This window comes from Arvicola amphibius, chromosome 2, assembly GCF_903992535.2.
Source record: "Arvicola amphibius chromosome 2, mArvAmp1.2, whole genome shotgun sequence".
Classification (NCBI taxonomy): Eukaryota; Metazoa; Chordata; class Mammalia; order Rodentia; family Cricetidae; genus Arvicola; species Arvicola amphibius.
The window spans coordinates 121,366,799-121,393,561 of NC_052048.2; the positions used below are offsets into that span (position 1 = coordinate 121,366,799).

The following is a 26,763-nucleotide window of genomic DNA, read 5'->3' on the forward strand; positions in this document are numbered from 1 at the left end:
ACAAAAGCTTAATTTCCAACCTTTCTCAGGTCAAATAGTTTCCATCATTTCGTGAAGATGGCACTTACCAAAAATCCAAAGAAAAGACCCACTGCAGAAAAGCTACTACAGGTATTAGTTTACCCTGAAACATTCACATACTCAGAAGATAGGTGTGCAGTCCAGTTTCTAAAGTGTTTTGTGTGTTTTATAGCACCCCTTTGTCACCCAGCCTCTGACAAGGTCTTTGGCAATAGAGTTGCTGGATAAAGTGAATAATCCAGACCATTCCACATTCCACGATTTTGATGACGACGACCCTGAGGTAGGTGTTGTTTTCACTGACTAGTGCATGTAGTTTTGTGCGCGTGCGTGTGTGCGTGCGTGCGTGCGTGTGTGTGTGTGTGTGTGTGACTATGTTTAAACTTTTTTTATCTTCTAGTTTAAGTAAACTCTTGCTTGGGGAGGGTAATTCTTTGTTCTGGAAGTCACTTGATACATTTTTCTTTTCTTTCTTTTTTTTTTTTTTGGTTTGTTTTTGGTTTTTTGAGACAGGTAACAGTTCTGGCTGTCCTGGAACTCACTCTGTAGACCAGGCTGGCCTCAAACTCAGAGATCCACCTGCCTCTGTGTCCTGGGTGCTGGGATGAAAGGCGTGCGCCAGCACTGCCCGGTACTAGATGTTCTCACTGGCTCTTTGGTGACAACTGTGGGAGACGGCAGAACCATTGCGTCCACTTGTTGAAATCACCACAGTTAACTTCAACGTAGTCATATTAGGATGCTCAGTCAGCAAGGAAGATGCATCGAGATGATGATAAAGCATAACCTCCAGTTTTCTTGAAAGAACCCTGGTACCAGGCTTTGTACGGAATTGGGAATTGGTAGTTAAGAGCTGAAACCATGATTCTCCACCATGGAAATAAAAACAAGCCAGTTTTAGATATACAATAGCCCTAACATGGGGAAGCCCCACCTGCCCTAGAATAATAATAGCCAAGTGCACAGCCAAATTCTGTTACTGCCTTCAGTTGGATGGCAAGGCACTCAGGATGACACTGAAAGAGCAAGAATCATCTCCATAATTCAGGTAGATGGTCAGCTTGTCTTGGGGAGAAGCCTATGTCAGTTCAGCGTCATCCTAGCTCTCAATATTTATGCTCTGATAAATAGACATCTCTTTTTGATAAGTTCTGAAAAGAAGTTTGGAAGTATGAAAATTAAGTGTAAAGTATATTTGATCCAATACTAGGGAGGTAATTAGTTTTTGCTGTTTTGTGTAATTTTAGGAAACTTGGCTTTATAAATTTGATTAGTACGAAAGAGGTCCTGTACCTGCACAGTACAAGGGACTGTAAAAGTGACCCCTAGGCCAGATGTGGTGGTGCACACTTGTAATCTCAGCACTCTGGAGGCTAAAGCAAGAAGATTATGGTGTGTTTGAGTCCCTAGACCATGTAAGCAGAAACTCTGCAAAGCAATCTTAATAATTAATGGGGATAATTAGATTTTTCCATGAGATTTTAATTTTTGGTTCAAACATTGAAAACTTATGTCATCAATTACATATATATATATATGTGCATGCATATATATATATATATATATATATATATATATATATATATATTTGGAAGTGAATGATACTATGTAGTATTAATATATAATAGGAAGTAAGGCTAAGATTTGTGGTTTTTGTTTTTTTTCTTTTTGGTTTTTCGAGACAGGGTTTCTCTGCAGCTTTTTTTAGAGCCTGGCCTGGAACTAGCTCTTGTAGACCAGGCTGGCCTCGAACTCACAGAGATCCGCCTGCCTCTGCCTCCCGAGTGCTGGGATTAAAGGCGTGCGCCACCACCGCCTGGCATGTGTATTTTATTTTTATGTTGAAAAATAATCTAGATCACTCATCACCCCATAGCCTGCTGACCAGTAGCTACCAAGCACAACACACCTTGTCCTGTGACCTCATGACACAGAGCAAAGATGCTTTCCTCCATACTCCCTTCTGAGTCTCCTTTCTAGTCACCGTTGAGATGTGAGCCTGTTGTTTGCATAGCAGTTGGTGAGCCAGGGTTGACGTTGGTATTTGATGCAATGACAACTAACGTACTGTAGTCACTGGGACATGAGCCACCTTGTAAGAAGCTGGTGTCACTGCAGGACAAGAACCATTACTTATTACAGTGCAGTAAGCACTGTGTTGTTGTCTAAACTCAGCCTGCTTGTGACTCAACATGTCCTATTGAACTGTGTCCACAGAAGACAAATAGACATTAAATGTAGACACTGTGGGGACAGAGGTGTTATGGTTTAAGTAAAATGGTGCTGTTCCCCAAGTGGCTGCAGCGGGCAGTGGACCCAGGGTCCACAAAGGCAGCTGGGTCCCAGGCAGGGAGCCCCCGAGTGGCCCGCAGGCCATGAGGGCCAGCAGGTCCTAGGCAGGAGCCGCGTGGTGGGTGAAAGAGCTAGATGGATAGGAACGCCATGTAGAGGGAGGTTGGGTATTTATTTAGTGGGTTATGGAGGGAAATGGGAGAGGGGAAAGGAGAGAGAGAGAGAGAGAGAGAGAGAGAGAGAGAGAGAGAGAGAGAGAGAGAGAAGGGGAGAGGAGAGGAGAGGAGAGGAGAGAGAGAGGAGAGAGAGAGCGCACGTGCCAGGGCAGCAGCTACCTCTTTGGGACTCAGGCTGATTCAAGATCTGTTTGTCTCAGCAGGTGGGGGAGGGGGTGGGCAGCACTTGTCTCTTAAAGGGACAGGACAGACCATTACAGGAGGATTCTAAATACTCCATGCAGCAGCAGTGGGTGTGTGTGAGTCTTTCCTGTAGGAGAAACTTGCTGGGCATTGTTATCACCTGAGATAGATGTTACATCAACTTCAGGTGAACGATGGAGCTGCTGAGGGCTTCAGACATGGCCTCATGGCTCCCTAAGGTTGCAAGAACCCCCATGAATTAACATTAAGTAGATGAGCTGTCCCCATTATGCCCTTTCTTAGGGGCAGTCACTTAGCATAATTCTAATAAAAGAAAAGAGAAGAGGGATGACTTCAAGGAAGATATAAGGAAGAAAATTTGTTCACTGAAGAAAACTTGTCTTTAATGCTTTTAGCATTACTTCCTTGAGTTTCTCTCTTGTTCACTTAGTGAAAAAGCTGCAGCAGATTTTTTTTAATTATGGTTTTCCCCTCTGCCACATTTCTCCGTGGTTTCTTCTGCTTGCAGCCTTTGAACACCTATTGGATTATGGATTCGATTTTAAATTTTAAATTATGTTCAGCCCAGTGAACATTATTAGGAAGCTACTGTGAGTGAAATACATCCCATAATCTTCAAAAGCTCTGTTTCAGAAGAAAACAGAATAGCCACTTCCTGTGAGAGAACTCAGAAATACTTACTGTGAGAGAACTCAGAGATACTTCCTGTGCGAGAACTCAGACACTTCCTGTGAGAGAACTCAGACACTTCCTGTGAGAGAACTCAGACACTTCCTGTGAGAGAACTCAGACAGTTCCTGTGAGAGAACTCAGACACTTCCTGTGAGAGAACTCAGAGACACTTCCTGTGAGAGAACTCAGAGACACTTCCTGTGAGAGAACTCAGAGACACTTCCTGTGAGAGAACTCAGAGACACTTCCTGTGAGAGAACTCAGAGACACTTCCTGTGAGAGAACTCAGAGACACTTCCTGTGAGAGAACTCAGAGACACTTCCTGTGAGAGAACTCAGAGACACTTCCTGTGAGAGAACTCAGAGACACTTCCTGTGAGAGAACTCAGACACTTCCTGTGAGAGAACTCAGAGGCTTTGCTGTTGGGTGCAGTGTGGCCTGAAGGAAGTGCAGGAAAGGACTGAAGGTTAAAAATCTCAAGACTGTTTTACGTTTTATTAATATTATTTTAATTGGGTGTGTGTCTGTGTAGGTGTGTGCATGTGAGTGCAGGTGCATACAGAGGCCAGAAGTGTCACTCTCCATGGAGCTGCAGTTACAGGTGGTCGTTAGCCACCTGACACAGGTGCTGGGAGTTGAACCACTGAGCCATCTCCGGCTCCATCCAGACATTTAAAAAATGAGAATCAGCTTCTTAATCTAAATGCTTGAATTCATTGTGTAAATACTCTACATCCTTGAATAGTATCTGTGAGCAATGACTGCAATCAAGGCAAGCTTGTATATGATAAGATGTAAGTGTGAGCTAGCATGATGGTTCTGTGGCGTAAGATCACTTTCCACTCAAGCCTGACAGCCTGAGTTCCATCCCAGATAGAGAGATCTGACTCCCAAAGTTGTCATCAGCCCTCTCCGTGCACCCATGGTACATGTGTACCCAAACACACTTCTCATACACGCACACGCATGCACACATGCAGCCAAGCATATTACACACACATGCATGTGCACCCAAGCACATGTACACGCAATAATAAGAATTATAATTTTTAAAGTAAAGGAACACATAACTGTAAATGTTTATTCTATTTTGCTGGATGCCTGTGACCAAGTGTTTGAATAATGGATTTCTTTTTTTAAAAAATATTTATTTATTTATTATGTATACAATATTCTGTGTATGCTTGCGGGCCAGAAGAGGGCACCAGACCCCATTACAGATGGTTGTGAGCCACCATGTGGTTGCTGGGAATTGAACTCAGGACCTTTGGAAGAGCAGGTAGTGCTCTTAACATCTGAGCCATCTCTCCAGCCCAATAATGGATTTCTTTACATTAAATAACAGCATGTTGTGCATAAGTATATTTAGAATAAACTTAAAGGAAGTTTAAGATTAATATATTTTATTTGGATATTTAATATTATTGCCCATGTCCTAGTTTGTCTTCCATTGCTGTGATAAATCACTGATGAAAACCAACTGGGGAGGAAAGGGTTGTTTGGCTTACAGTCACAGTCATGGTCGATCATCAGGGAAACCAAGGCAGGAGCCGAAGCAAATGCCATGGAGGAGCACTGTCTTGCTCTTCGTGGCTTTCTTAGACTGCTTTCTTGTGCCAACCAGGGGCACCTGCAAGGGGTGGCACTGCCTACAATGGGCTGAGCCCTTCCATATTAATCACAAATTAAAAATGAATGCCCTGTAGTCTTGACTATTGGCCAGTCTGATGAAGGCGTTGACCCCAGCTTGTGTCAAGTTGATAAAAACTAGCCCGCACACCAGTTACCTCTCTTAAAGAAAGATTGTATTTTTCATATTTTGTAAAATTCCTAGAAAATTTAAGGGAGATTATTGTTGGGTTGGCTACAGGTTTTTTTCGTGGTAAGGTATATGTGCCTGGTTATGTTTTTAAAGATGGGGACCTGAAAGTGAACTAATGATGTCAAAGCATCAGAATTCACTTGTCTTAGATTTGATCTAAGATGGTTGGCATCCATTTTCCCTAAAACTCCAAACAGAAGTGGATTTGAAATTGAGCCCTGTGGCCTGTCAGTTCCAGACTTTGCTAGTGAGCAAATAATCCCAGAAGGGGCTTGATGATACTCCAGTGAGACCTTTCTATAGAAACAGACTGCAGTGGGAATTGACCATGAGCCTTAGTTGGCTAATCCTTCACCTAGAAGAGAAATGGAGGCCACCACCACTCCCATTATCGTGGGTCGTGTCAGACAAGCATTAGCATGAGCAGCTGCAGTGTGAGGGCAGGAAATTTAAAAGTATCCCTTTAGTTGCCAGTAGCATCCTTTGATCCTTAGTTGTAAAATCAGAAATGTCCCCAGTAATGTCATATGTCTCTTTATGTACAAAGTTTCCCTCTGGTCATAAAACACTAGCTTGCTAAGCATGGTGACAGACACTTTGATCATCATCACTAACACAATCACAAGTTCAAAGCCAGTGTTTCCTACATAATAAAATCCTATATGTATGTATATATATATTTATATATATATATATAAATTGGCTTATGTCAACTAGCAAGTGCTATCATATTGTCTACATCTTTCCTTCATTTAATATAAACTTGACATTGTTATTTAGTTCATTATTTAAAGGGCTATATTTGCATTTGTGTTATCTAATAATAGTCATAGAACCTATTAGTAATAACTTGAACCAACATGAAATGGCTTATAAAGGATAAGATTTTATATATTTTTCAAGAAGCAAATTTTTCAAAAAGTCAGAACCAAGTATGATTGTGCAGACCTATAATCTCAGCCCTTGGGAGGTAGAGGGAAGATTAAGAGTTCAAGGCTAGCCTCAGCTACATAGGAAGTTTGAAGCTATTCTGAGCCACATAAAATCTTAAATTAAAAAGAAATAGATTGGCATAGTGGTGTACATCTGTAATGCCAAACTGAGGTGGAGGCAAAATGAGTACAAGCAGGCCAGCCTGGCTATATGGGGTCCTGTGAATGAAGAGGCGGGTGATTGGTGAGATGGCACAGTGGTTAAGGAAAGAGCGTATGCTGCCAACCCTGAGGACCTGAGTTCAGTTCCTGGAATATGCATGTTACAAGGAGAAAACTGACTCACTCAAGTTGTCCTCTGACCTTCACATGCATGCCATGGCGTGTGTCCACAGAGGTGCATGCACATATGAATGAATGAATGAATGAATGAATGTGATTGTTTTTCAACAAATCAAAAATGGTTTATTTTATTCACAATACTTAATATGTTTTAGAAATTACTTCAGTCTTAAGGCATGGAAAGCATTGTTTAAAAAGAATGTTGAAAGTTATTCATCATTGTGAATAGCTTCTTTCTTTAAATGCCATTAGGATGATTCTTACCTCATCATCGCTTCTGTGAATTACTGTTTTCTCCTTCACTTAGAACTTATCACAGCAGATTTTATGACTAGTGTACATTACATTTATTGAGAACAATTCATGTTTGAAAGGTCAAGCTTAAATTGTTTATTTTTTGAGAACGTATCTCTGTGGCCTTTGTCCCTTCAGAGGCCCCCCTCTCCCAGATTCCAAACTCTTCAACTTGTTTGATCTCTTCCTTTTTGGTCATGTTAATTGGAGTAAGTTGTGCCCAGTGCCATCCCCCTCTTTAACTTCAGGGAAGGTGTCATGACTGCCCTTTCCCCCAGTGATCTTTCTCTGTGAATTTTTTTGAGGGAGGCTTTCTTGTCCAACTATCTCAGTCAGTGCCTGTGAATGGAAAATTCCATGAGGCTTTGGTTTGCCTCTGCTGTCTGTGCTGGAAACAATATGGCCTCTAGATCGTCTCTTTTTGTCTAACCAAGTAACTTCTGGGAGCCTGATCTCGACATGCTGGAGATTGCATTCACAAAGAGTTTCCCTAAATCATAAGTTTCCATTCATTCTTTTGATAATTTTAGTCCTTGTTAGCTCACATATTGACAATAGGCAAAGTAATCGTTCTAAAAGCCAACTTATATGAACAGCTCCTTTACAAATTAAATGATTGCTTATGGACTTACCTTTTGCTAGCAGAAATAATGGTGTATGTAGAAGCCAAAGAGACTGGAATGTAGAGCATACTTTTAATGACGGCGGTGGGGGCTTCTGAGAAACAAATGCTGAAGCTGACAGAAACGTAATTACACAGTTTTGAGCAGTCTTGCTTCAGTCAGTCCAGTTCATATTGTGGCAAAAACTGAAATATGCTGTTACCTCCTACCCTCTGCAAGTGAATATATATTTAATGTTATTTCAAAAATCTGTAAGCCAAAGAAAAGCTTTAAAAGACACCTAAGGGCCAGATGGCTCAGTGGGTAGAGGTGTTTGCTACCCAGCCTGACAATCGAGCTCCATCCGTAGGACCTGCGTGGTGGAAGGAGAGAACCAACTCGCCCAGGTTGTCCCCTGACCGCCACACACATCCATGAATGTTCACAAATAAAAAACTAAAATATAATAAAAATTAAAAATGAGTAAAAGATGTGTGGACTCCGTCATTATGAAATGCTGTCTACAATCTTCATAATGCTATCTTTCCTTTTCTTCATAATGTTTTTAGTTTTCTTTTCATTCTTTCATATGGAAACAGTCTCATAGTGCGTAGGCAGACATTCTTCCCCTGGAATAGCTGGGTCAGTAGGTGTGCCCAACTGCTTCTGGCCCAATGATTCTGAGCCTTCCTAATGCTGTGACTCTTTAATACACTTCCTCATGTTGTACTGATGCCAACCATAAAATTATATTTGCTGCTACTTCATAACTGTAATTTTGCTACTGCTATGAATCATATTGTAAAGATCTGATATGCAGAATAATTGATATGCAAATCCTGTGAAAGGGTCTTTTGACACCCCCAAGGGGTCGTGACCCACAGGTTGAGAGCTACTGTTCTGGTTTCTCTGCCTGAGTATAACCAGTTCGTTCTTTTGCAAAGGATCTGTGCACCCCTAGTGTTATGTGTACAAATAAACAGATAACATGATTTAATTCTTTGTGCATTTTACCTAGTTATAGAAGGACATTCTACTACAATAAAAAATTTGAGTGGACAACTTAAAATATTTTTATTTTTACCTTCATAGTTTGAATTGATACTTTGATTACCCTTTTAAAATATGAAAATTTGCTTTAATTTTTATTTTTGTGAAATGAAACTGTTATACATCAATAATTTTGGTCTTTTTTTAAGCCTCTTGTTGCTGTACCACATAGAATTCCTTCAACGAGTAGAAATGTGAGAGAAGAGAAAACACGCTCAGAGATAAACTGTGAGTACAGACCCTCTGCCATCCTAAGTCAGTGACCAGAAATGAAATTGTTTAAGATTTATTTATTTATTATGTATACAGTGTTCTGCCCGCGTGTATGCCTGCAGGCCAGAAGGGGGCACCAGGTCTCATTATAGATGGTTGTGAGCCACCATGTGGTTGCTAGGAATTGAACTCAGGACCTCTGGAAGAGCAGCCAGTGCTCTTAACCTAAGTCATCTCTCCAGCCCCCAAAATGAGATTTTTAAGCTGTAGCTTAGTTAGAATATTTTTTTCTTTTAAGTTACCTTTTTAATTTGTTTTTGTTTTGTTGTTGTTGTTGTTGTTTTGTTTTGTTTTTGCTTTGTTTTGGTTGGTTGGCTGGCTGGGATTTTTTTTGTTTGTTTTGTTTTTTCTTGACAGGGTTTCTCTGTAGCTTTGGAGCCTGTCCTGGAACTAGCTCTTGTAGACCAGGCTGGCCTCAAACTCAAAGAGATCCACCTGCCTCTGCCTCCCGAGTGCTTGGTTAAAGGTGTAACACTGTTGTTTTATGTAAAGTTTAATGAGAGCTATATGAATTTTATTTTCTTTATTACCTTTGGAACTTTTGGTGACAAGAAGGGGGATATATATGTTACATTTTGGAAGGAAAAGTAAAACATGGGAACTAGGGAAGGTAAACGTCACCAAGGGAGTGCATCTTAGCTCCCGAGTGCCTCTGAGGTACTAGAGAGCTTGTTGGATGCAGCCCGTGCTTCAGTAGATGGAAATAGAGTGGCTCTTCTGACAAGCTCCCAGCATGTGCCTGTGCCAAAGGCCACACTGTGTGTGAAATAGAGAGATGTCTGCACACCAGCCGTGTGATACCTGGGACTTAAAGGTGGCTTCTCCTATCCAGAGCCTGCTTTGAGACTGGGCTCCGATTGGCCCAGGAGTCCTCCCACACGGATCTCTTGCCAATTTGCATCAACAGCCAAACAGACTCTTGCCTCCTTTTTTGCCTTTAATAAGTATCATATTCTTCATATGTTGAGGGAACAGCAGGATTAAAGCTCTACTTTTGGTTATTTATGGATTTGATCTCTGAGACTTTTGAGTCTTTGTTTTAACGAATATTTGGGGAGTGTCTTGGGGTTTCTCCTGTGATAAACATCATGACAAAAAGCAGCTTGGGGAGGAAAGGGTTTATGTCATGTTACAGCTTGTGAGCCATCATCTAGGGAAGGCATTTGACAGAGGGCAGGAGCTGATGTAGAGGCCGTGGAGGAACACTGCTTACGGACTTGCTCCTGTGGCTTGCTCAGCTGTCTTTTTTAAAGTACCCAGGACATCCAGCCCACAGTAGCACCACCTCAGTAAGCACGACACCCCCCCACCCCCATCTATCATCAGTCATGAAAATCTTCACAGGCCAGTTTTGTGGGGGCATTTTTTAAATTAAGATTCTCTCCTCTCAGATGACTCTAGCTTATGTCAAGTTGAAAAAAAAATAAAAATAAAAACAGCTAGTATAAGGTGTTTCATGATTATATGTAAAATTTGCCATATAGAAGAGTGCTCTGTGATGTTACCTATAAAAATAGGCTTTGAAGCAGTGATTAAGTATATTTCTTCTTAATAATGTTTTGTTTTCAACTACCTGATATTTCTCAGCATGAAATACCAACAGGTGTAAAATTTTCTTCTTTGCAGAAAGGCTGTTTGTGTCCCTTTCATTTTTAGGAAGCCCCTTGTGTACATGCAAGGAAGTGGTAGGAAAAACAGATGCAGCCTTATAGGCAGAGGTCTGGCATTATTAAGAGCATAGGCAGTATTGCACACTGGGATGGTCAGCCGTCATTTAAACAATAGCTGGGAGAGACTGGCAGAGGCATGTCATAGTGTTGAAAACTCGGGGAACACAGTGTCAGAATAGTGAAGTCAGTGTTAGCTGTGAAGAATGGGTCCCTTTGGAGACTTTTGTCCCCATCCACAGAGTACAGGAACAGAGAGAGATGTTGAATGCTATCTTAATAACTTGCCGAAAGTTATTCTGTAATCTGTGAAGTGAGATTGTGTGCAAACTGCAACAAAGGGCCCCTCTTGAGCAGTTTACTCCAGACTGTCCTTCGACTTCTGAGCCATTAACCGCTGCCAGTGCACACATACACACACCCTCTCACAGAGCTAGGCTGTATAGGACTGTTTCTCAGCACTTGAAACTTGTGCCTTCTATTGTCAGATATTCAAATCTGTTGGTTTTTCTTAATACTATTCACAATTTTTAAAAGGATTTATTTTTATTTTCTATGTATGAGTGTTTACCTGAATATATGTTAGTCATATATATGCAATGCCCATGCAGGCCAGAAGAGGGCAATCAGATCTCCCTGGAATTGGAGTTAACAGATGATCATGAGCCATCATTTGGGTCCTAGAAACCAAATCCAGGTCCTCTGGAAGAGAAACCCATGCTCTTAATGACTAAACCATCTCTCTAGCCCTGTATTTACACTTTACGTGTAAAGTTAAAATTAAAAAAAAAATGATGAAAGTAATTATTAGACCAGTTCTTTCTCTTAACTTTGGTTGACAATATCTGTTTTGACTAGCATCTTTTTTAAAATTATTTAATTTTATTTTCTGTGCATTTTAGTGTGAAGGTGTCAGATTCCCTAGAACTGGAGTTACAGACAGCCGTGAATGGCCATATCAGTGCTAGAATTGAACTATGGTTCTCTTGAAGAACAGCCAGTGAACTATGGTTCTCTTGAAGAACAGCCAGTGCTCTTAACCTCTGAGCCATCTCTCTAGCCCCTTGGCTAACATTCTTAATAATTAATTGTTGTAACTTTTCTCCTTTTGGTTTTGCTGTTAGCCCAGGCTGGCCTTGAACCCTCTATGTAGCCCATGGTGGAATTGATTCTCCTGCCTTAGCCACCTCACAAATCTTTATACTTGTGACTGATTTCATCTCAGGGCTCAGTCCTTTACATGGATTATAAAGCAGAGAGGTCAAAGGGGAAGGTCATGAAACATGGAGTGAATTAGAGCACTGGAGAGTAGGGGACTGAGTACAGTCAGTTGGCTGAAAACATATATTGTCTCACAAAGATCTTGAGGGTCAGAAGTCTGGAACAGTGTGAAGAAACCATGACCACGCCAACTCTTAGAAAAGAAAACATTTAATTGGGGGCATGCGTGGCACTGGAGCAATACCCAAGACCTACATTCTGATCCTCAGGCTACAGGAAGAGTGAGAAATGGGCCTGGCATGGGGTTTTGAAACCTCAGAGCCCACCCCTAGTGACAAGTCCTTCTCAAATAGACCCACTCCCTGATAAACGTTCAAATGTATTATGGGGGCCATTCTTATTCAGACTACCACATTACAGTTTCAGAGGGTCAGTCTGTTACGTTCATGGTGGGAAGCATAGTGGCACATGGCACTGAAGCAGTAACTGAGATCTGCATCCTGATTGACAGGCCAACCAAAAAAAGCCTGGGTCTGGCATGGACTTGTGAAACCTAAAAGCTCCTCGCCCCCACCCCTAGTGACACACTTCTTCCATTGAGGCTCTACCTAGCCCAACAAGGCCACACCTCCTAACCTTTCTAATCTTTTCAAGTAATTCTACTCCCTGGTGACTTAAGTATTCAAATATATGAGCCTGTAGGGCCCATTCTTATTCAAACCACTGTATTACACTGGCTGACCCCCATAGGCTTGTAGCCATGTAAGAATACAAAATTACTTTCAGTCCAACTTTAGAAGTCCCAGAAAGCTATCACAGTCTCAACACTGTTGAAAAGGCCAGACTTTCTTTTGAGACTCATGGGAATTTCTTAACTGTAACCCCCTATAAAATAAAAAAAAAAAAAAAACCAAAGATTTACTTCCAACATAAAATGGCACAGAATGTATATTACCATTTCAAAGTTGGGGGTGGGGAGCATAATGAGGAAACAGTGGTTCAGAGCAAGACCAAAACCCAGCTAGGCAAACTCCATGTCTGATGTTAGAGTGCTCTTCAGACCTCCAACTCATTTCAGTTCTGTTAACTGCAACACACTTTGCTCTCTTGGGCTGGTTCCATGCACAGTCTTACTTCTTCCAACAAGACCACACCTACTCCAACAAGGCCACACCTACTCCAACAAGGCCACACCTACTCCCGCAAGAACACTCCTACACCAGCAAAAACACACCTACTCCAACAGAGCCACCCCTACTCCAACAGGGCCACCCCTACTCCAACAAGACCACACTTGCTTCAACAAGGCCACTCCTCTTAATACTGCCACTCCCTTTGGGGGCCATTTTCTTTCAAATCACCACAACCCCTCCCCTCCGTCAGTTACGTCTGCCTCAGAACTTTGTTGTGGTTTCCTTCACTTTTCAAGCTTTCCTTGAATTCCTTTCACAAGTTGGAAGCCTAGCTGGGTAGGGTCTTGGCCTCAGGTCACCACTCCCTACTCCCTTTAGTCCATTTAGCTTAAGACTTAACTTTAGTCTGTTTATTTCCTTGAGAACAGTGCTTGCTCCGTCCTACTTCCTAGTGTTCCTTTTCCCTTCTAACTGTGCATGTTCCATTTTCCTTTGTCTAGCTTACTCCCTTTCATTATAGATCTGTGTAAGAGTTATTACTAATAAGCACATGTCAGTCAATAGTAGGTTATCATACAATCACCTCCTCCAATGCCATTAATCCAGAACTCTTCAATTTAGCCTCAGGCAGATTTTTAGGGTAAGGGCAAAAAGCAGCCATATTCTTTGCCAAGATAGCACAAGAATGGTCTCTGGGGCAGTTACTAATATTCTTCCCTTCTGAAACTTTCTTGTACTGGGCCCCTACAGTCCACACCTCCCTCAGCTCCACTGTCCATGCCCCTACTAGGTTGGACCTATAAACCCCACTTAAAGCATTCAAGCTTTTTCAGTCCAAGGTCACATCTCCTAGCCCTTCTAATCTTTTCAAATAGTTCCATTCCCTGGTGACTTAAATATTCAAATATGTGAGCCTGTAGGGGCCATTCATTCACAAAATACCCCAGTCCCTGTTACCAACTTCTGTTTTAGTCACTGTTCATTGCTGTGAAGAGACACCATGACCATGTTAACTCAGAAAAGGAAGCATTTAATTTACAGTTTCAGAGGGTCAGTCTGTCATCATGGCAGGGAGCATGGCACTGGAGCAGTAGCCAAGATCCACTTCCTGATCTGCAGGCAGAGAGAGAGAGCCTGGGTCTGGCATGGGCTTTTGAGACCTCAAAGCCCACCCCCAATGACACACTTCTCCAACAAGACCACCTTGTAATCCTTGTAATGCTTTCAAAGTTTCATTCCCTGGTGGCTCAGCATTGGGGCCAGTTTTCTTTAAACCACCAGAGCCTGGTGAGTATTTGTGGCTCAGAGCCTCTGCTGACATACCTGTCAGGATGTTACCCCTAACTGTAATCATAGAAGGCTTGGCTAGGCTAGATGATTGCTTCTATCCTCACATGACTGTTAGCTAAAGGCCCTCACAACGGGGTTTCCTCCAAACTAGCTGACACATTGGAAAGACAGAACCTTACATGTTTGCTTGTCATCCCCACAAACTCTGATCTAGTATAGGAGAGGACTACATGGAGTCTTTTCAAGGCTAGGACCAGAAGTCACTCCCACACTAACTGATTTCTACCCTCCCAATACCCAAATACCAAGTAAAAGATCTCTTATGCTAGACCATCACACATGAGTAAGTTAGATCCGGATTTCAGCATGTCATTTTGCTTGTTACTTTTTTTTTTTTTTTTCGAGACAGGGTTTCTCTGTGGCTTTGGAGCCTGTCCTGGAACTAGCTCTTGTAGACCAGGCTGGTCTGGAACTCACAGAGATCCGCCTGCCTCTGCCTCCCGAGTGCTGGGATTAAAGGCGTGCGCCACCACCACCCGGCTTACTTTTTTTACTGTAGAAAATGCCTAGTGGGCCAAGGATAAAACTCAGCACAGAGCAATTGCCTATGATGAACAAGTCCTGGTTCAACCCCAAGTAATGCATGTATTAATTAATTAAAATGTCACATCACTTAATATTTACAGGAAGTTCCTGTGTTCAAGGTTAGCATGGGCTAAAATAATAAGACCCTGTCTCAAAACAAAACAAACAAAAACGGGGAAGAAAACATCCCATATCCTGACATAACTACTTTTTCTTCGCAGTTGGCCAGGTAAAATTTGATCCTCCCTTACGGAAGGAAACAGAACCACATCACGAACTTGTAAGTACCCTGGTCTTGGAATGTTAACCTCTGAACATAAATCTTAAATTTCCCTTTGTGATACATTGGTACTGACTAGCTAGTAACTAATATTTTCAAAAGTTTTTGGAGAAAAAAATTGTAATTCGAAATACTGAATAAATAAATCTGTGTTGCTGAAATTGAGTATTTTCAAAATTATTTGAAGATATAAGTTTTACTATTCTCTGATCAAGTGTTTTAAATGCTGGCCTTTTACTTATTTTTTTAAATTGTGTTTGGTTTTGAGGGGCGCTTTTTTTTTTTTTTTTTTTTTTTGAGTACCATGGTCTCTAAACATCCAGCAGAGCTGACCTGGCATATTTAGAGTGCTAACACTCAGAGCAGGCATGGAAAATAGATCGTTTGTCTGTAGCAAACGCAGTTTGTCAGCATGTAAAGGCTCATGAAGCTTCCATGGGGGTGCAATCTTGGAGGCAGAGTGCTCTGCAAATATTTGAGTAGTTAATACTTTATAGAAGAATGAAAGTTGACCTTAAAAAATAATCCTAATAAAATTGCTTTGCCAAGACAGCAGATCATTAGTTTGGTGGGATTTTCCTTTCCCGTTTAATATGTTAGAAGAAAATAATAGCTACTAAATACCAAAGACTGCTACAGTAAGAGCTTTCTTCTGAAATTGAATGCGTATCCTCACCCCTTGACTGCACAAAGGAAGACACTAGCCTTTGTCTTGTGATTTTATTGTAGGAGCCTGCTAAAATTCTAAAATGACCATATTTTAACATTAAAGCCTGCCATTCATGTAGAAGGGTAGGGACGGTTAAAAATGAAGGCAGTTATAATGTTTATGAATGCTAATTGTGTTTTGTTAAGGCAGCCTGAGCGGTTCTGCACTAACTGAATGACTGTGTTATTAAGCAGTTTTGTATGCTGTTTGTGTGGAAGCCACTTGCCATCATTTGATTTTTGGATTTGCCTTAATAAAATTGTTAGCAGGACCCATCTCCCTTGTGAAAGTGTCCCTTGTGAGTTTGTGCTTGTCCGTGTAAGTGTCAATAACCTGGGTTTCTTGGTCTCTGCTAAACAGCCCGACAGTGATGGTTTTTTCGACAGTTCAGAAGAAATATACTACACTGCAAGATCTAATCTGGTATTTCTCATCTTCTGATTTTCTTTGTCAGCATTGTTTTAGTCTTAACTCTCCTAAGCTCAGACATTTGGTCCAGTTTTATTGTTTTATAAACTAAGGCTTATCATTTAGCAAGCCTCCATATATAAAAAGAATGTGTAGTCACTTTTTCCCATGACAAGTCAGATCTACTCAAGTGTAGAATAGCAGTAGTAAACATTTTTTTCTTTTATGAAAAAACATTAGCATCTAAATTTCTTACACACATGTGAAGGGTTTTTTTTAGAAATGGCATTTCCTTGTAAAAATGCTAAATTTTATATCTTGTTTCAATGAATGATAAACCATTTATATATATACATTCATATATAACTTGATACCATGTATAAATGGCATTATATATTATATAATATACATTAACATACTGTATATATTATATATATTGCATGCATTGTATGTAACTTGAACAAGTAATTTATTCCTATGTCAACTGTAGAGTCAGATGAAATTCTGAACTTGTTAGCATTATGCTATGTCTACTTTTCGCATGAAAAAGATCTGGATTGTACAGCATCCCTGAAGTTGTATTTATTAAGACTATCTTCCAATTTCATAGGAAAACTTCACCTAGTAAATATTAGGTAACTCATGCTTTCTAAAACATTGCTTAGTTGTTCCTTCTATTCATATGGTTGGCCAAAACCCCAAGTTACCCCAACATCTATTCTCAGATTCTGCTTTTCTGCCCCTCAAATGGGCTTTTCTTTCTCATCTTCTCTAGCTTGATTGGATACCTCTTTTTGTCCTGGTTAGTCTAAATATTTATATAAGTGCTGAAATCCATGTTTTAAAATATTTATGAAACAAAAGATTTTAGACATTCTTTTAGAGAGAGAAGTTGCTGTCTTACTAGTAAATCAATACTTACTTAGATACTTTTTGGGGGTTTTTGTTGTTGTTGTTGTTGTTTTTGAGATAGGATTTCTCTGTGTAGCCTTGACTGTCCTGGAATTTGCTCTGTAGACAAGGCTGACCTTGAACTCACAGAGATCCACCTGTCTCTGCCTCCTGAGTGCTAGAGACAGGACGAGAACTGAGTTCAAGGCCAGCCTGAGCTACAATACAGCCTGAGTCCTAGGGCAACCTCAAACTCATAGTGAGACCCTGTGATGAAGAAAAAATATATAGAAACTGGTTATTGCACAGAAGCAGCATTAGAGGTAGGGAGGAGGCTGCGGAAAGTCACGTGATTGAGCAAATGTATGACTCCAAAGCAAGAGACCTGTTTCAAATGGTTTCTTAAAGTAAAAAGAGTGGGGTTTCAGTGTTAACCACTGAAGGGCTGGGTGAAATGGAAAATCTAAAGAAAAGAGTCATTTCTGGATTTTCTTCAGGATTAGATATTCAGGTTAGAATGACAGTTGGTGAATGTTGCAGAGTAAAAAGGTCACAGACTCAGAAGTTGAAGTCAACCCCACTATTTACTAATATCCTCCGTGCAGAATGAGTGACAGCAAGAGCAGAAATATCAGACATTAGGACTAGAAACATTTGTGACCATATGTAGCCAGCCCCCAAACCTGACAGAGTTGCCATATCCCTTGCTCCTCTCCTTAGATCTACTGGGGCATTCGCTCCATCCCGGTCCTGGAGTCAGGAGCATCTTGTGATACAGGGGAGCAGTTTTAGGGAATCTGTGACAGAGGAGGATGGTAGGGGCCTTTAACCTGTAGATAGCTCTGAAAGGACAAATGAGATGCTACAGTTCATGAAAATCAGCTGTAAAAGCTCATTCCTAGTGGTAACAAAACTGACGTTTATGTTGACAGTTTTACATGTTGTGTGGTATTCTAAACACTGAGTATGGTGTTTTCATCAACAACAGAGAATATATATCTAATAGTGACCCCATGATTATATCACCTCCTGATGCCATAATCTTCTTGGCACACAAGATTATTAACTTATTTTCCTTGTTTTACAACTGTAGCCTTCAAGATGCAAAGGAACTGAATGTTGTCCTTGTTCATTGGCTAAGCATAGCAGTTGGGGCTAGTGGCCTCAGCCCCTGTGATAGCTTCTACTCATCATCTCGGGTTGCTTGCATGTGTTGTTTTGCTTTCCTTTGAAGAAATGGGTTCTCCCTTCCCTCAACATACATATCCCATAGTTTCTCTTTTAAAAAAAAACTGGTAAAACACACATAGTATAAAATTCCTATTTTGATCTTTTTAAAAGTACATCCCAGACTCACTGCACACCATCATCTCCAGCACATTTCATCTTCCCAAACTGAACTTCCATGCCCTTCCCTCTCACTAGTCCCAGTGACCACCAGTCTGTTTTTTCTTTATGGAGGTGACTATTTTAGAGACACTGCATAAGTGTAATCCGAACTGGCTCACATCACTCAACACAGTGTTCAAGCATCTTCAAGGTTCCCTCACATTTCATGTTAGAATTTTCTTCATCATACTGAAAAAGTAGTTATTTATGTAAATGGCACATTTTACTTATTTTTCATCTGTTGGTGGGCACTTTGGCATTATTTTTTGGCTACTGTGAATAATGCAGTGAGGACCACAGACCACAGATCTACAAATATAGGCTTTTTTTCTTTTTTCTTTTTTTTATGGTTTATTTTTATTTAAAAATTTCCATCTCCTCCCTTTCTCCTCCCCTCCTCTCCACCCATATCCCCCGTCCCTCCCTCTCCAGGCCAAGGAGCCATTGGGGTTCCCTACTCTATGTTAAGACCAAGGTCCTCCCAACTCCCCCCAGGTCCAGGACGGGCTCTGTGGGAGCCTTCTCAGCTGATTACAAATATAGGTTTGATCCCTGCTGTTATGTACGCAGAAGTGGAATTGCTGGAATGAATGGTGAATCTGTCTTTAAATGTTTTAGAAGCTGCTGTGTGTGTGCACTCGCACCTGTGGACAAGGGTTCTGGTTTCCCCACACTGCCATCACGTCTTCATTTTGTTTTCTTCTCTTTTCCCCCCTAGTAATAGTCCTCCAAGCCAATATGAGGAATCCATCCACCTAAGCTCTCATAAGTGTTCATTGCAGCAATGTTGGCACATGCCTATACTCACAGCAGTGGGAGGTGGAGGCAGGAGGACCATCAGGAGTTCCATGTCCTCCTTAGCGACACAAAGCTTTCAGAGCCAGCCTGGGTTATATGAGACTTTGTCTCAAAAAATGGAAAATTTGTTGCTACCCACTAAATACCCAATGAACCCAGAATGTCTGGCTCTCCTCTTAATGGGCAGCTGACACCAAGATGACAACATGGGATTTGGGGAACCCCAAAAGAGGTGCTTTTACCTTGCTGTGTAAACTGGCAAGGTTACCAGCTGTTTCTAAGTTCTGAGAATATTCACTTTAGGATTTTGTAAATGAATTTCGAGTATCATACCCTCAATTTTTGTTGCTACCCAAGAGTAACTTTTAAAGCACCAAAGCTTTCTGAAACAGAAGAATGGAATTTCAAGTTTGGAGCCTCACATTTTAAGTCTGGGTTTTGAAAACTGCTGGCATTACTGAAAGTCATAGAAGCAATAATTGAATAGTAAGAATTTTGTCCACAGTCATAAAAATGGTCTGTTTGATCTACAAAATATCTTGAGATTAAAAGATTATATTTCAAATCTGTCACAGCTGATGCTGTTTATTTTAATATGCTTAATTTTACTCACTAATTTTTGATAATTCATTGGAAACTAATAAAATCTTTTTTTTTTTATTTTTCAAGACAGGATTTCTCTGTAGCTTTGGAACCTGTTGCTAGCTTCTTGCACACAGAGATCCTCCTGCCTCTGTCCCCCTGAGTGCTGGGATTAAAGGCGTGTGCCACCACCACCCGACTCATATTTTTGGTTTTTGAGGCTGTTTGCTTATTATTTTGTTCTTTTTTATTTTGTTTTGAGATAGGACCTCTCTATATAGTTAGTCTAGTACCGAACTCAAGATGCAACTGCCTCCACCTCCCAAGTGCTCAGATTATAGGCGTGCCCCATTGTGCCCAGCTAAAATCCCATGCTAACTGTTAGGGAGGCATAAGGAAGAATAATCTAACCCACCACCTTTCTAAGATGCAGTGTGAAAGTCATGTTCTTCAGATATGGCCCCTCAGTCTTCATCAGCTGGTGGGGATCAGGCTTGAGACAGTGTTCCAACTCAGCCTGCTTCTCTGACTTTAAAATGAACTTGTTTTGTATTATCTTGATTCATTCCCAGCTGATTTCTTCACATCATCTTCCATATTAAAAAGGATTTTACTAGCCATTCTTACTCCTGCCATAATTTTCTCTGTCTTTCCTTTTTATGAAGAAAAATATTCTCTCCTGCTCTTTTTCTTGGTTAGGGTGTGTGTGTGTGTGTGTGTGTGTACAACTGTCTCAGTTCTGTTGACTTCCTGCTGTTTTCTCATCTGGTATAGACTGTAGTCTTCCAAGGTGACATCACATAGAAAGCTGCAGTGAGACTTTCCGGGGTATGTGTGTCCTCCCTCTCCAGCATTGCACTGTGAGAGCTTTGGCCTTGCTTAGCTCTCTTCTGTTTTCTTAGAATTTCCTCCCTAGACTTAAAATAGACTTTCCTGCCCCTCAGTGAAAGGAATCCCTGAAGTTAGGACTTTTTCCTTTCTTAAAGCTCTTTAGTATGTGCTAGGGTAACTGTCTCAACTGTTGTTTGAGTCCCCAGGCTGAATCTCTAAGTTATTGCATGTTTTCAGTGTTTTTTACATTAACATGTTGTTACTGCTTTGACATTACTGTGTAATTAAGCATGATCACTCATTAATTGTCTAATGTTGCTTTTTCCCCCTGATGTTTGCATCCTCAAGTGCATTCTGACTCAGATTATCAATGATAGCCAAATGATGCCATTATCTTGGTTCTTTTGCGCTCTTTCCAAGCATAATTTGGTAGCATTTTTCTAATGGCTTTCCTTTAAGATGTATTATTACTGTGTAGTGCATGATGTATGCATGTGTTGGGGACACACCATGTTGAGGGTAGAGGTCAGAGGACAGCCTTTAGGCATTATTTCTCCCCTGCAACCATATTGGTTCTGGGGTTTAAACTCAAGTAGACAGTCCTGGTGCCAGGAATCTTTACCCACTGAGCCACCTTGATTATAGTGTAACTTGATTTCAGGAGAGAAATAATAAAGGAGGAAGAGCCCCTTTCAGTTTTAGCTTTCCTTATGGACTGGAGACTTAGGTGTACCTACAACTTGCATACTTCTTTGGCCTGGATGCATATAAGTCTATGCTTGATTTTCTATTAAAATATCTCTTGTTATTTTAAATAATTCTCTTTACCTTAAATATACTCTTGACCTTGATTGACTTTCATTTCCTGGTCATTATTGCCAACCTGCTATTGATTGTCATCTCTCAGCTAAGTGGACATTCCTACATATCAGCAGAAGACATCACCCACCATACACATATGTGTACTTGTGAAGACAACGTCCACCATACACGTGTGCTTGTGAAGACTTCATTCTCTCTGTACATATGTGTGCTTGTGAAGCTGCTGTTTAAGTAAAAGTCTCTGAGATTCTATTAGCTCAAGCTGCTTCTGCTCTGGTTAGAGGGTTTGTTCATCTGTACCTGATGATAGTAGGCTTGAACTTAGAAGCATTCATAGAGATAAGTACTTTATTAGCTGAATCCCAGTGCATAAGGTAACCATCACGGCCACTAGAGCTGGACACTGGAACAACAGCTGCAGGCTGTGACTGGTGATGTGGTCATGTTGAGATTATTGTAAGGTAAGGAAAGCATGTATTTCTTTTCATTTATGATGTGTTGTCTTTGCTGTCATTGATAAGAACAGTTACTATATGCATGACTGAACACAAATATTAAAAGAGGACAAAATTTGAACCTTATCTAAATCAGTATTTTGATTTTTTTTGGACAGACCTTGAAGTTAATCTTAAAGTAGAGTGTGCTGTGGGGAATTGAGCTCTAATCTTAGACTTCTAGACTTGATGTTTATGATTCTGAGTATCTGTACCCTGGGAAAGTGTTTGCCTGTTTCCAGGAAACGAAAGCAGTGGCATCTGAACAAATGTTTACTACTCAGAGTACAGTCTGTGTGTGAGGTGCTGCGTTAGACCATGGCTGAAAGAAAGGCAGACAGATTTGGCCTTTTTCCCTGTGTTTGAGGAGTTTGTGGCCTGGATTGCTGTACAAGACTTGGAGACATTAACATCCAAGAGAAGTGCTGAGCTCTGTGTGGAAAATTCTGGAGACCTTAGCGCCATCTCTGGCCTAGGGAGATTATCCCAAGGTGACCGCTCTAAGAGCTCCAGTCACACATCTGTTGTTACTTGGAAAGAAGATTCTTGTGTCAGTGATTGGAGACAGTGGCTTCTTTAAGAGAGGAAGGCAGCTTGGTTCTTGCTATGGTTGTTGGATGGTACATTTTCCTCAGGATGGTGTTGTAGTGGAGCCATTGCTCATTCTTCTGGATTTTCATTCTTAGCTCTCTGCAACCTGCAGCATTCAGTCAAATGCTTAAGTAGGAAAGAAGCTCTCTGTATTTATTCATCATAAACTTTGCTGTTTTAACTTTAAACCCTTCTAAAGCTCCTCAGCGCAGTTTCCATGCACCCCTCACTTGTGCAGTAGTGCCCGCCTTCATGAGCGTGCAGCATTACACCTGCATGAAGCAGCAGTAGACATATGTGAATGTGTATATGTACACGGTCATTCAGATGCCACAGACAAAGTCAGACCAAGACTTTCATCTTGCTTATTCTTTTTTTGCTTCATTGTATCTTGATATTACTTTATTTGAGCTTTTTTTCTTACAAGCTGAGTTTTACAAATACTAATTACAGTAATAATAGCCACAAATGAAACTTGTAGCAGTCATTTGGGGAAAAAAAAAATACTTGAATAATGAAAATCAGGATACAGACTTTTATCTTGTATTGTTGAAAGTGCCACCATGCCTTCTTTTTAAGAGTATATAGCAATACAGATTTATTTGGGGCTTGGGGCTTTTCTTTTGTAAATAGCATGTATTATAGCTTGTAGCAGCTCCTGTACTGCTGTGCTCAGTGTTCTGCTTTGTGCCCTCAGGATCTACAATTAGAGTACGGACAAGGACACCAAAGTAGTTACTTTTTAGGTGGAAACAAGTAAGTAAGTTCTTTTAAAATTTAAATTCAAAGTAATTGTCTCTAATATTATATTATTTTATATTTAATTCTTAAGGTAGTACATTGTATTGAGTTGGTAGATGCTGTGCATTGTGCCCTTGACTTTCCCATAGTCTCTGCTATTCATCTGTACAGTAATTGTCATCTGGGAGGATCAGCTCAAATGTTTTCTCTTAACCTAATCTGCAGATCTTTCTTGTTACAGTATACTTCAGCTATAATGAATCTGCATTTCAGTAGTTGATTTCTTTCTAAAGTTGACCTGTTTGCCTTTACAAGAGTAACTTAGTGCATCTCCCAGATGTGCTGACCACTGCAAACAGCTGAATTATTCATACTGTTTAGAAATCCTCATCCTAAGTTTAGTTGTGATGGTCTTCTAAAGAACACTAGCAATAAAAATAGATAAAACTCCTAAAAGTTAGAAATAAATTTACCAGCTAGTAATGCCTACTCCATACTGGGCACTGTCTAGGTGCTGAGAGCATTGTTCAATTACGCTGTTTACAGACTTCTGCAATTTCATCATCAGCTGGAGTTTAGAACCCAAGGACAAGACTGCCCCTCCTACCTTCATATTTCCTGATTTCATATATGAATGTTCGCTCTATAAGCCTATTTGTAAGGAAGTATTTAAATTACCCAAGAATTCTGAGGATGGATATACATTAAAATTTCAGTCTTGATTACACTAGAGAGCTGAAGCATCTGTTCCCATACTCTAAGCAGTTGAGAAATAATGGTTACTGACAGATACCTTAGTTTGACGGGTAGTACTGAGAATCATGTCTTTCTCCTTTTACTATTATCTGCTGTGTGGGAGATATTTGCTCAGGCACAAAAGGGCCTGGAGCCGAATAGGCCCTTGCAAAACTGGGCTAAATCTACTATCTGAACATGCAGTGTGTAACTTCTTCAAGCTGAGCCAACCTAGGTCTGCCAAGGGGCCTCAGCAGCAGCTGCTGTGACATGAGACAAGAGGACCTGAACCAGTCTCCTTCAGCTTCGAGAGAACCTGATGTCACTGCCTCTGCTTCCCCTCCTCTGGGTGTGTGTGGGGTATATAAGGCTTTCCCCTTCCTAGAACCAATGGACCTTGTCTCCCAGGGTCTGCACCGTTGACTCTGCACCTGCTTTACCCCTCCCCCAAGGGCAAGTTCAGTGGACAGAGCACCAGATCCCACGCAACACCAGCACCTCATTTTCCCACCTCGGTACACTTTCCAATACAGAGAACAGGCTTTGAATGAAAAGCTAAAGAAATACACTGTTTGTTTAATATAAATTTCAATTAAATTTAAAGTATTAGGAGTTCAACATTATTAGCCTCTGTCTTTCTTTTTCTTTTATCTTTTGTTTGTTTATTCATGTATCTATTTTTAGGTAAGGTCTCACTATGTAGTTCCAGCTGGCCTCAAACTTGCAGAGATCATCCTTACCTCTGCGTCCTGAGTACTGGGACGTGCGTCATCCAGTAGCCTCTGTCTTCCTTAAAGTGGAAGACAGGCATAAAATATATATATTTTTTTAACCTAAACTGTAATTGCTCTTAAGTTGTCCTGGTTTTAGTGGATAGCAAAGAATAGATTATGTGTCATTGTGGAGTAGTAAATTTAAAAAATTAATTAATTTTTTTCTAATTATGTCATTGATTTTAAGGACCCAGTACAACCAAATTCATGTACCTAAATAGGATGAATAATTTGGTGACTTTATATCTCTTACCCTTTCATTTTAAATGAATATGCTCACAAAATGCAAAGTAATACAGCCATAAATCCTTTTCCAGATTTCTTAGTTCCCATTCTCTGATTTTTTTTATTGCTAGACATTTTCTTAGTGTATAAAGCTACTTTGGCTAGGTAAAACATTAATAATTTGCCCACCCTTCATTTTCTGATTAATTGGATCCCTGCTTAAGGAACTGTATTCTATATAACGAGTCATTGGCAAGGTAGGTTGGCCGAAAGTCTTAGCCTGGCTGTGTTTCGTGTGTAGGTGTGTACATACCTGTGACGTGAGCATGGTTGTGGCACTTCTCTTACTGTATTGACAAGGCGCTATAGTCTTGCACCTAGGCAGTACTTTGAAAATCAAGATCTCCTGCTTTTTCCAAAGGGGATCAGTTAGGTTTGTTAAATGGACTTTGCTTTCTGTAACAGAAGGCACATACTATAAAGTATAACTTCAACCCAGATAACACCTTTTCTTTTGAATTCTGGTGTAACTGGGGTCACTTCTTCTGAGGTTTTTGTTTTGTTTTTATCAAAGCAATTCTTTTTAAAAGAAAACCAGACTGTCTGGTTTTGCTTGTAGTGTAGAGCAGAGTTGTAAAGATTACTGTCTTTGAATAGGAGTAAAGCATGGGTAGAATTGCAGTTTCCTCTGCAGAATACCACAGTAGCCAATACCATCCATGCCCAGCCTGCATCAGCTCTTCCTGTGAGCACTCGACTACCATTGTCTCTGGTAAAGTGAAGGTTATAATGGTACCTGCCTCTTTGCTACGGGAGAAATGAATAGCCATGGGGCTGAGTGGGTACTTACTAATTGTCTTTATGTTTAAGTAGTTACTGAGTAATTGCCAGTTATGTTAGGGTGTTGATAAAGCTGCTGTTTTAGAGGAATAACGAGTTTCTTGCTTTTAAATGCAGTCAGGGAAGTGCGTACACAGGTTGTTTTGAGTCAGCCTGGCAGCCGTATAAGACTGGTAACAAGCCGCATGACCCCTTCGCTCATTCGGACGTGCTGAGTGCTTGAAGGCAGTTTCAGGCTTTTCCCGCCTCGGCTTCCCTGCCTTGTCACTTAACTCTGCGTTCATACATTGCTCCAATTTAGATTCTTTTCATCAAATTTTCCATCATTTCAATAGTAATTCAACTAGTTCTATTAGCAAAAAATCCCTTCATAACCAAGTTTCAGATAGCTTTGTTCCTGTGCAGCACAGAGCCTGGTGAATAACTCAGGGTCTTGTGTTCTCCAGTGCTCTCAGCTGTGGGTGCTGTTCTGGTTCACCTAACAAACTGAGCTGTGCCTCGTTTTCCCTGTCGTAAAGGCACAGAGTCCTCCACACACCCTTTACGTGACTTGATGGAATGGTAACTTGTCAGCAAACTACTTTGATCCATAGGAAGAAACCTGGAGATACATGAATAGAAGCAATGGATGTTGTTAGAGAACTTCTGGTTAGAGCCTCACTTGAGATCAGAGTGTCAGAGCTGGGCACACCTCAGTCAGTAGGGTGCCCTCAGGGCATCCCCAGCACCACACACAAAACCCAAAAACTGATGTGCTGGTTCACACCTGTTACCCAGCACTCAGGAAGTGCAGGTAGGATCAGAAACTCAAGGCTATCTTTAGCTACATAGCAAGTTTGAGGCCAGAAACTACAGCCTGGACTACAGAAAGCATCCCCCACCACACACACACACACACAGCCAGACAGCCATGTGAATCCCGTTGGCTGTGGTAACAGAAAGTGAAGCTTTATGTAAACTATCTTCTTAACTATTTTCAAATCCTAATGCCTGAAGAAAACACTGCCACATGCTCAGAAAAAGTATTTTTACTTGCTTGTTTATGACTGCCTGTTCACTTTGTGGCCCAGGCCACTG

General features: G+C 40.8%; 1 protein-coding gene across 3 annotated transcripts in view; it reads left to right on the plus strand.

The window, feature by feature from the left end:
* Map4k3 (mitogen-activated protein kinase kinase kinase kinase 3) overlaps positions 1–26,763 on the plus strand; it is a 159,378-nt gene that overhangs the window by 98,292 nt on the left and 34,323 nt on the right. For 2 of the 3 annotated variants that reach the window (XM_038318094.1, XM_038318096.1), the window contains 6 exons: positions 30–111; positions 194–304; positions 8,558–8,636; positions 14,799–14,857; positions 15,927–15,989; positions 23,070–23,128. In XM_038318094.1, coding sequence (XP_038174022.1) covers positions 30–111; positions 194–304; positions 8,558–8,636; positions 14,799–14,857; positions 15,927–15,989; positions 23,070–23,128 — 453 coding nt within the window. The remainder of the gene's footprint in view (positions 1–29; positions 112–193; positions 305–8,557; positions 8,637–14,798; positions 14,858–15,926; positions 15,990–23,069; positions 23,129–26,763) is intronic. The other variant, XM_038318095.1, reaches the window with a different exon arrangement.